The following is an 11,366-nucleotide window of genomic DNA, read 5'->3' as shown; positions in this document are numbered from 1 at the left end:
AAATAACATGTCTGTCTAACCTTGGACTCCAATATAAGGCAACCTGGCTTAACATGCCTATCTAGGTTTGGACTCCCATGTCGGTCATGTCTTCCTAACATTCCTATCCAGTCTTGTAATCCAAGGATGTTGTCTACCTAACATGTCTCCTTAGCTTTGGACTTCCATTTAAGCCATCTCTACCTGACTGTCCATCCCTGGACTATCATGTAAACCAAAGTCTACTTAATATAACTAGCTTTGGACTTGGCCATGAAAGCCAGGTCTAAATATCATGACTATCTAGCCTTGGAATTCCACGTAAATCAAGTCTCTCTAACATCACTATCTAGCCTTGGATTACCATGTAAGCCATTCCTATCTAATCATTGACTTTGCAACCTTGGATTTTCATACATTGTATGGGAAGTTCACATATCATTAAGGCCGCGTACACACGGGTGGACTGTTTGCCCAACTTTGTTCGTCAAACAATCCGACAAACAGTCCGCTCAAAATTTGCATGAACGGACTTGACCACACACGATGAACGAACAGTCCGCTGAAAGCGTGCGCGATGACGTGAACGGCACGTACGACGGGATGAGAAATTCGACGTCCAATACACTGCAATGCAACCTTCGCCGTGTAAATCCTTTCTGAGCATGCGCGAAACTTAGTTTGTCGAACAAGCCTACACACGAGCGGACTGTCCGCTGAAACCAAGTTTCAGCGGACTGTCTTACGGAAATTCCGAAAAACTTTGTTCGACAGACTGTCCGCTGAAACTGTCCGCTGAAGCCCACACACGAGCGGACTGTCCGCTGAAACACTGTACAGTGGACAAAGTTGGGCGAACAGTCCGCCCGTGTGTACGCGGCCTAAGGCTCCATTCAGCATCCAGCCTCAGCCCCCAAAATACACCAAGTTTATCTAATTTTGGAGCCCATCACTGGACTTTGATGAAATAATGTCTATATAACAAAACAGACTGAAGACAGTTTTCAATGTTTACATGTGTACTTAAATTTACTACCCACTCTGGACTTTCATATATAACAATACTATGGAACATTTTTAAGTACTTCCAAACATTAGTACATATCGAAAGAGAAAGATAGGGGGATTTTTGCTGTGCTTTAGTACAAATTGAATACATAGAAAAATTTTTTTAAAAAATATTCATTTATTGAGATACAATTAAAATATCGCATATGATGCAATAACACAGAAAAATGCACAAACAATTTATACATAAGTGGGGTCCTGGAAGCAAGAGGTGAAATATTTGCAGCACTCTAAGGGATAAAGTGCTGCAAATATTTCACCTCTTGCTTCCAGGACCTCTCTTGTGTATAAATTGTTTGTGCATATTTCTGTGTTATTGCATCATATGCGATATTTTAATTGTATCTCAATAAATGAAAAATATTTTTTTTATTATTTTCTATGTATTCAATTTGTACTAAAGCAAAAATCCCCCTTTCTTTCTCTTTCTATATTTCAAATTTATAGGGGATGAGGTGCCTATGTTTTATGGGTGTTATATGGTAGTCTGGACCACAATTTGATAAATTAGTACATATCAGTTCTAATAAACATGGCTGTCTATCCCGAAACTCCCATAAACCAAGTCCATCTCATTTATTGCCTCTGTTATACACCAACAGAATCAAATATCACTATCAAACCCCATGTGTAGTAGATCTACTAGACCAGGTATCCTCCATAGATTCATCTTTAGCCACGGTTTCCCATGTACTGTCAGCTGGATCTACAGTGCCAAACATGATATACCTAAGATAACTTTGACAATCGTATGTGAAGTCTAGTAACCTGTTTGCCCAGCCTAGGACTCCCACATTTTTAAAGTCTATGAAATAGGATTGTCCAATGTTTCTAAGGAATAGAAACTGTGGACACTATAAAGAAAATGTCAAATTTACATGGGTGTTGCAACCAGACTTAAAATGGAAAAAAGCTATTACTTTACTTTGTTTTCTTACTCTAATACCAATAGACTATAACCTAGACAAGCACATTTTCTGAGGAATACCAAACACATTTATAAATATGGGTCACATGCTTCTATTTACAAAGTACCTTCAGATGTAGCTTTATTTAACATTTCTCGCTGCTGCCTGTAGCATTTTAATGTGATCCATTCAAAAATATTAAGTTAGCCCCACCAGTGGGTTTGGTCCAGAATAATAGGTTCATTGATGATCTTGCATATTTTGATAAGTACTTTTAAATTAGTTTGCACATCTCTGTTTTTTTTTTTTCTGTTTACCTGCCCTCTATTTTCACCACACCACCTTGAATCTCTCTTCATGGGTGTATCAAGGGGTATCGATCTGCACACAAACAATGAGGAGCCAACTATTTTTTGGCTTGATTTGCAAAGTAGCAAAATAAGCAACACAGGATCCTAAGACAGAGTCAGTGGCTCTTTATACTTTAAAACTTCAGTCCCAGTTCATTGATTCCCAACAGAGGTCCCCTTGCAGTTTTTCCAAAAGGTAATACAAGTATCTAGACTCCGATTTTCATGTCCACGTTCTTTTCATTACGTATGTTCTCTTGGTTCAGAGGCTCATCCTGGTCTCCTAATTCATTGGTCTGCTCTTTAGATACTAGCTGCACCATCTCCTGAGATTTAACTGTGTCTCCATTCTGCTCCATGATAACTCCATCTTCTGGAGATCCTTTGTTGCCATTAATCACCAATTTCTTTTTCTGGCCACATCTATGGAAAAGACAATTCAAGAGTCAGGTGCTTTAATAGGACAAAAAAAAAAAGACAAAACTGGACAGTAAAGTTTTATTATGTAGTTGCAGATTTCAATTTTTTTAAGAAGGTAGTTTCTGGATACAAATGCAGTTCCTAGGAAACAATTTCCATGGTGCAATTGAGAAATTTTCTGTTTAAAATTTTGTGACTTGACTGTCTTAGCTAAAAGGCAACTAAGCCCCCATACACACGGTCTGAGAATCTGTCGGAATGTGTCCTATCGGACCGTGTTGTCGGATAATCCGACTGTGTGTGGTATGCATCGGATTGTTTCCGTCGCAATATCCGTCGGACCAAATTTTCCAACTTGTTGGAAATATTTTCCGACAAACTGGTCCGATAGGACATACTCCGATCATGTGTAGAGAATTCCGATCGGACAATGTGCCACGCATGCTCAGATCAAATTCCTACATCAAAGCTATTGGCTACTAGCCTGAACGTAGTCCCATCGTAACGAAATTACGTCATCACATTCTGAAAGATCGGATTTTTCGACAACTTTGTCCGACCGTGTGTATGCAACAGTTTCGGACACAATCCAACGGACAAAATCCGACAGACAAAATCCGACTAATTTGGTTGGCAGAATGTCCGACCGTGTGTACGGGGGCTAAGAATGTCAATGAAAGCATAGACAACATAATCAGCCCTTATAAATGGAAGATGAGTTTTTGGAATAAGTACTATAACTCCTATTACACCACTAACAAAAATGTGCATCATCCATCGTGTAAAGACTAATTCTGCATTCACTTTCCCAGAATTAATGCACTTGAGACTCTTTTGTAAATTAGGGACATTTCGTGGCCTGAGTTTACAATCATGACGGCATTGCTTACCAACTCATTAGCAGACAATGATGTCTTTAGAGTGTGCAAATGAAAAACATCTTGGTCATAAGGCCAGCCAACAGACTTTTTGTAGTCTAGTTAAATTGTTCTTTCAATTTTGGGTTACAGGTAAATGTTTGTGGCCCATGCCCAAGCAGTATTTATCTGGCTACCAAATCTGTGCTCAGCTGTCCATAAAGATAAAATTGAGAAAGTTTAGAGACGATCAAAAATTATGCAAGGGATGAAACAGATCACAAGAGACTATAGGAACTTTATATGTATAGCCTTAAAGGAACAAGGCAAATAGGGGACACCACTAAAACCTTTAAATAGATCAAGGCAGTTGAGACTAGACATTTTTTACCTTAAAGTGGTTGTAAGGGCTGAAGTTTTTTTACCTTCAAGCAGTCTATGCACAAAGGTAAAAATCCTTCAGTGTGCAGCTCCCCCTTAGCCCCCCTCCCCCATTACTTACCTAAATCCAATCTCAATCCAGCGATGTGACTCTCCCAGGACTCGCTCTCCTGATTGGCTGAGATGCAGCTGTCAATCGCAGCCAGTGAGGCGGGAGCAGGGGGCATGTTTCTTATTTTTTTTTTAATACATTTTTTCCTTTACAATCATTTTAAAAGAGAAGTATGGGTTTGGCTTTTTTTCACCCATTATACTTACCTAGGTGGATGCAGCATCAGTCCGATGCTGCATCGGTCCCCGGGGTCTCTACAGTGCTAACCGAGCCACTGAACATCACTGATAATTCGGTTTTCTCAGCTCCTCAAGCAGAGAGCTGCTGACTGACAGTCAGCAGCTCTCCTGCTCTGCTCCTCCTCACTCACTGGAGTGCTGAGCTGTGGAGGGGCAGGGAGCGTCCATCTCAGGGGCTCGCTGAGAGGCTGAGACTGCCATCAGTCCAGGCACCTGGCGAATCCAGACTTCCTAAGTCGGGATGACGCGCTGCCTGGACTAATCTGTGTGATATCAGCAGAGAGCAGACTTCAGACCGCTCTCTGCTGAAAATGGGTCACAGGAGTGCAAAACTAATTGCACTCCTGTTCCCCATAGGGGAAGCCCAGGCAATTGAGCTCAGGCTGGACTTCTCCTTTAATGCATTCCCTGCATTAAAGTAGAAAATGTCCCAATATTTGTATCGCCCCTCCCAATCCAGCGCTGTGTTCGTCTGCGGCGGCTCTTTCCTCTCATTCCTTGCATTCACAGGACAGAGGCAGCAGCTGCTGTCAATCAAATCATGCGAGGAGGGAGCAGAGGACAAGGGTGAGCCATGCTGTGTGTGTCAGTAGACACACACGCCCAGCTTGGGAGCGAGCCCACACATGTGCCACCAAAAAAAAGCATTATTTTTTTTAATGCTGGTACACAGAGAAGAGGAGGAGCTGATAGTGCCAGTGGGGGACCCAAGTAGAGGAGGTTGGGACCATTCTGTGCAATACTATAGCACAGAGCAGTTATGTATACTATAAGTCTATAAGTCTATAAATAGACTTTACAACCACTTGAAGGGTACAAATAAGATTCTGTGGGGGCAGTATTTTCGACATGGGATTGAGAACATACAATTTTTAAAAAAACCTGAAACAGATCATAAAAGACTATAGGAACTCTATATGTATAGCCTTAAAGTGGTTGTACAACCACTTTTACCTACCGGTAAGCCTATATTAAGGCTTACCTGTAGGTGCTGGAAATATATCCTAAACTTTCACGGTTTAGATATTTAGAGATATTTACGAAAAAGCAGAGCGCCGATAACCACTTTAGAATCGTGCCGTTTTTAATAGGGGTCATGCCGTGACTGGCAGCTTCCACGAGCATGTGCGGGAATGACGTCACGTCACTCCGGCCAATGACAGAGCCACAGAGAGGAGGAGAAATTTAAAAAAAAAGTAAACCGGGTTTATTAGCTGACTAAACTGATTTTACAGTGTGTGCATTTGTGTGCAGTTTGACTATGGTAGAGAAATTAGCATAAAGTCCAACTAAACTCCAATTAAGCTCCTCTGGGTTGGGGGGTGAAGTCAACAGCTCTTGTTTACACTTAAGGCACTGGTAAAAGTAAGAAGGTTTTAAACCTGGAATATTAAAACGGCTCATATAATAAGAAGATGCATAAGCAGAGGTGACCTTAACTGAAAACCACTCAGGGGCAGGAGAGGTGAACCCAAACTCAATTTTTACAAGAAAAGTCAAACTTTGTATCACATTTCAGTTGTCTAAATTTCTAAATCTACAGATTATTTACATTTTTTGTAATTTGTAATACTATGCTTATTTTGAATTGCTCGGGTTCCTCAACGTTCTTCTTTAACACCTTCCTAACTGCAAGTACTGATTATAAATATTTTAAAAATGTCCAATTTATTTATTTTCTAATTTAGGATTAGCATCTGTATTCTCAAGCTAAAGACCCGTTTTCACCACCATCGTCCTATTATGCCTTCGTGTAGATCATCTTTCGTTGGAAAGCAGAGAAAAGAAAACATACAGAAGTCTATAACATGAGACAGCTGGAACAATCGCTGCTTTTCATTTCATTTTAACAAAGCATTTTTACAGCATGGCATCTCACGGGAAAATAAAACACACATGTGCAGCTGAACGGAATTCTCGCTGGTTTTACATATTACAGCATACCAAAGATGCGTGTTATTCTCCTCCTAATAAAAAGAGTTTTCTAGATTGTTCTCAGGATCATACCCTACAAAGTTGCCAAAAAAGGTCAAATAACTGCGTACACCGCATAAACTTTTACAACAAAATGTTCTCTTGATTTATCCATAAAAGCATGTTCAGTGGTTTTGTTTACCAGGAGCAAGGCATTTGTCAGCGGGAATGTGGGGGAACACAGTTCCAGCACCTCCAGCACTGAATATATGCTGTGGCAAGGGGTAATATGGTGTGCTGAAGGGTCCAATGATTCCAGTTGCTGGGTGGTCTATTGTTGCTGGGGGGTCTTATGTTGTTAGTGTGTCAATTGTTGCTGGGATGGATCTACTGTTGAGTGAGGGGTCTATTGTTGCTAGCTGCTGGAGGGTCTGTTAATATTGGTTGTAGGGGGGTCAATTGTTGCTGGTAGGGTCTATTGTTCATGGGGTGGATCTGTTCTTGTGAGGTGGAATTTTGTTGTAAGCGGTCTATTGTTGCTGGGGTGATTTGTTATTGTTGGAGATGTCTATTATTGTGGCAGGGGGTCTATTTTTTGGGGGGGAGGGGCGGGGCAATTGTTGCTGGCTGCATGGGATCCATTCTACTGCTTTTCTTATAATTACCAAATTTCATACAGATTATTTAGCACCACAAAATGATAGTTGGTTCTGCTTTCACTAGAGGGGGTGGTATTGAGAGGTGGGTATGGGGTACGGTGCTTGGAGGTGGGAATGAGGAACGGTGCTTGGAGGTGGGTAGTGAGCAGATAAAGGGGAGACGGGAGTTCCTTTTATCTATTTATTACAGGTACTTAGATAGCGTTGTCAATTTACATTCACATCAGTCCCTACCCTCAAGGAGCTTACAATCTAAGGTCACATTCATACATACTAGAGACAATTTAGACAGGATCCAATTAACCTACCAACATGTCTTTAGAATGTGAGAGGAAACCACAGGAAACCCATGCAGGCACAGGGAGAACATGCAAACTCTAGGCAGGTAGTGTTGTGGTTGGGATTTGAACCAGCAACCCGTCTTACTGTTAGGCAAGAGTGCTGCCCGCTACACCACTGTTCTGCTGTCTAAGAAAAAAAAGCCCTGACTGGGGAATATGTCAGTTTGCCCCCCTTTCCATTTCTGCCACTAGCTAGCTATTGGGTTTTGTGCCTTTTATCCCTTATTTTGTTGAATTTTGCCACATCTAAAAAAAAAAGGAGGCTACAGCACTATTACCAGATAATATAAAAACAAACTTATCATCTGTTTTTTTTTTAAATTCCAGTATTTGAACCTTTGCAATTTGGGGGCCAAATGATCTTCCCCTTCATCAGTGCTGAAGTAGATAAATGTAGATTGGAACACAATGAGAAATGGTTGTCAACTGGGTGTAGGTGATATATCGTCAGTGCATCTCAATGGATTCCCACCACTGGTATAATATCTAAAAAAAATACTTTTTTAGCTGTCATATTAGTAGTTGGGGTAACGGGGTAATTTTGCTTCATGGCTTTGCCAAACATAAAATATTGTAATACCTCTGATCCCTCTATATGTTCAGCAGCTCTTGCTTCAAGACTGTACACCATGCATTTTTGAAAAGTGTTATAAATACCAGTGCTTGTTTAGAGCTATCCCCTGATGAGTTGTAATGCGATGGAAAATCTTTTTATCTTAAGGTCAGTTTTTAATAAAGTCTTTTGGTCTATACTATTTGTGGATTTTTGCTTTATGCTGGGGGGGGGGGCATTTTTAGTTTTCATGCAAGCTTCAGCAGTGGAATAGCTACCAAGTTGCCACGTATGAGGACAGCCTATGAATTTAGTGTGAAAATTAGTGTGGGATGCAGAGCTGGAGGTCATATGAGAATGAGCTTGGATGGCAAACATTTGTTTTGATAGTAACACATGCAATTATTATAATTATTATTATTATTATTATCATACAGTATTTATATAGCGCCAACAGTTTGCTCAGTGCTGTACAAAATGAAGACAGACGTTACAGTTACAATTTGGTACAAGGGGAATCACAGATCTAGATCCTTTGATTTAAAGTGGTTCTAAAGGCAGAAGTTTTTTTTTTTTATCTTAATACATTCTATGCATTAAAAAGGAAGTAAACCCTGCTGGGTTTTTCTTCCTTTCTAATTCCCTGCACAGTAAAGGCATAATGTGCTAGTATGCATTGCAGGAAATGCGGCGGTAATGCAGTGCTGCAACATTGATTTCAATGGGGAGCCGCGGTGGAAGAGCGGTAAACACACCGCTCCTTCACCGCTCCAAAGAAGCTGCTGGCAGGACTTTTCCTGATGCCCTGCCAGCACACCACTCCAGTGTCAAAGCCCTTGGGCTTTCACACTGTAATGAGTGGAGCAGCAGTTTGAGGGTGGATTGCAGGTGCTATTTCTAACGCTATAGCGCCTGCAAAACGCCTTCGGTGTGAAAGGGGTCTTACCGGCAAACAAAGCCCACATTGTCCCTGCTGCAGGCTGCATCCATCTTCGCCCATCTTCCTTCCGGGGCCACCCACTCTGGCTCTGTGACTGATCAGAGCCGTGTGACATCACGGAGTCCCGCGTGAAACCTCCAGTCACGGCCCACTCATCTGAAGAAACGGCACAGGCGGCTGTTCCTTCAGAGGGTGCTCGCTGATGACATCATTGGCACAGTAAACAGTGAATATCTCCTAAACTGTGCACGTTTAAGAGATATTTACAGTACCTATAGGTAAGCCTTATTCTAGGCTTACCTATAGGTACAACTTACAAAGGGAGGTTTACAACCTCTTTAAGATAAAAAAAAAACCTTCTGTGTGCAGCTGCTTCCCTCAGTCCCCTAATATTTACCTGAGCCCCATCTCAATCCAATGATGTTGCAAGAGAGACTCGACTGTCCGGGACTCCTAATTGGCTGAGACACAGCAGCAGGTGCCATTTGCTCCTGCTTCTGTCAATCAAAGTCAGTGAGCCAATGGGGGGAGAGAGAGGGGTCAGGCAGAGCCATGGCTCCGTGTCTGAATGGACACACAGAGCAGTGGCTTGGCTTGGGTGTCTCCATAGTAAGCTGATTGATATGGGGGCAGGAGAGAGGAGCCAGGAGCATCGGCGAGGAACCCAGGAAGAGGAGGAGCTGGGCTGCTCTGTGCAAAACCACTGCACAGAGCAGGTAAGTATAACATGTTTGTTATTTTTAACCAAAAAAAAGAGACTTTAGTATCACTTTAAGGATTTGGTAAGTGACTGCCCAAGTGAGGTGATGTGGGTTTGGGAACTAGTAGAAGTATGGTGGCTGAATTGAACATTGGTCTGTGTGGTTGATTTTATAACATAAACCTATATTAATGCCCGATTTGAACTAAGCCATGGGTGCTCAACCTGTGGCCCTCCAGCTGTTGCAGAACTACAAGTACCATGAGGCATTGCAAGCAGCTGACAGTTAACAAGCACAACTCCCAACAGCAGAGGCATGATGGGAGTTGTAGTTCCACAACAGCTGGCGGGCCACAGGTTGAACACCCATGAACTAAGCCCTATAGAAAGGAAATCTGCAACAAGATCGAAGACAATGATCCTGATTTACTAAAAGAGTAGACCATGTTCTTTTGTAATGTGAATTTTCACTTTCTTTAGTTAATGAAGTTAAACAAATTGAAAATACACTTAGCACAAAAAAAAGCAATCGTGTGCAAATTGGGTATAACTGCACATGATTAGAGGATTAAAGCCGGCATAACTTCACCTCATTCACTAAGCTAAATGAAAATGTACTTTGCAAAGACAAAACATACCGAGTTTAGTGAATGAGGTGAAGTTGTGCTGACTTCGATTATCTAATTATATGTAGTTATAACCAAATTTGCACAGGATTGGATTTTTTTGCCATGTGAATTTCTACTTTTATGTGCAAGCAAAACTCCGTTTTATTTTTTATTATCCAAGCATTGGGTATTGTTTGCAGGGTGAATTTTCCATTTGTTTTACCTCAATCAGTAAGATAAGTGAAAACTCACTTTAAAAGTGAATATGCTCTACTCCTTTAGTAAATCAACCCTACCAATTAGAGTACAGGGCACGCACAAGCTCTTTGTCCAATGGCTTTGTAGCTACAGGGATATCCTGAGCCTCTGACAATTCAGGAGCAGTACTGGCAGTGTCCTAAAAATCTGATTAATGCCTCTAAGGAATCCGTCCATTCACTCTCAGCAAACGAGACGACTGTTTCTAATCAAGAGCACGAAATATGCATTGTACACATTCCAGATGCAGAGAACGCAGACCACAGTCTGAAATCTACATCTATTTTATCATTTAACGTGTATCCATGGTTTTAGTAAATATTGATATCATATGTAAAAATGATTTGGGTTTCCTGCAGTCCATCTGGAATTGGCTATCTTCTAGTCTTCATTTTTTGACCTTCTTCGGTGACTTTACATACAGATGTTTTTATCCTTTAAAGGGAGCCTGTCCTGAGAAACAAATATGGGGGCTGCCCCCCTGAAAACTTTATGAAAAATTCCAACTGCCTGGTTTTCGTGCTGATCCAACAGAATTAATACTTTCTAAATCGCCAACTGGAAATAAGAGCACAGAGTTCCGGCTTCCCTAGTTGTCAATTTGTTCCTAGTCGGTAATTCCAAAAGCTTTGAAGCAAGAGGCAGCCTGGAAACATTTGCAGAAGGAGAGGTAAGAAATTGCAGTCTTTACGTTTCTACCAGGATATATTAACTTTATGGGCCCATTTACACCATTCTGGTGAGTTAGCAACGGCAACCCAATGACCTAATGTAATACACTTGCTTTGTAGTGTGCTGCAACATGCTGCGCTGCATTATAAAAAAAAAAACAATGGTCATGAGCTATTTTAATTATGTAAGGGTGCATCAGCAGCTATTCATTTTGAATGGGTTGCCTTATCGTAATACACATTGATGTGCAACCTAGCGCGCAATAAAGTACCAAAAAGCTGTAGATGGTCCCTTAGAGGTACACATACCTGTAGTAGCCTCTAAAATCTTCTTGTCTCGGCTAGATCACAGCTGTTCTGACAGGCACCACTCTGCCACTATAACCCACCTCCATATGTTTCTATTGG

At 41.3% G+C, this 11,366-nt stretch overlaps 1 protein-coding gene across 2 annotated transcripts in view; it reads right to left on the bottom strand.

Annotated features, from left to right (window-relative positions):
- Positions 1 to 1,599: 1,599 nt before the first annotated feature.
- Positions 1,600 to 11,366, bottom strand: part of CD44 (CD44 molecule (IN blood group)) — a 101,593-nt gene continuing 91,826 nt past the window's right edge. For both annotated transcript variants that reach the window (XM_077462909.1, XM_077462915.1), the window contains one exon: positions 1,600 to 2,728. In XM_077462909.1, the coding sequence (XP_077319035.1) occupies positions 2,515 to 2,728 (214 nt within the window). In that variant the 3' untranslated portion in view covers positions 1,600 to 2,514. The remainder of the gene's footprint in view (positions 2,729 to 11,366) is intronic.

The sequence above is a fragment of the Lithobates pipiens genome, unplaced genomic scaffold (genome assembly GCF_037356315.1).
Source record: "Lithobates pipiens isolate NorthernLeopardFrog02 unplaced genomic scaffold, aLitPip1_a1.2 Scaffold_10, whole genome shotgun sequence".
Classification (NCBI taxonomy): Eukaryota; Metazoa; Chordata; class Amphibia; order Anura; family Ranidae; genus Lithobates; species Lithobates pipiens.
Note: the sequence above shows the minus strand (reverse complement) of the source record. Positions and strands in the feature narration are given on the sequence as shown.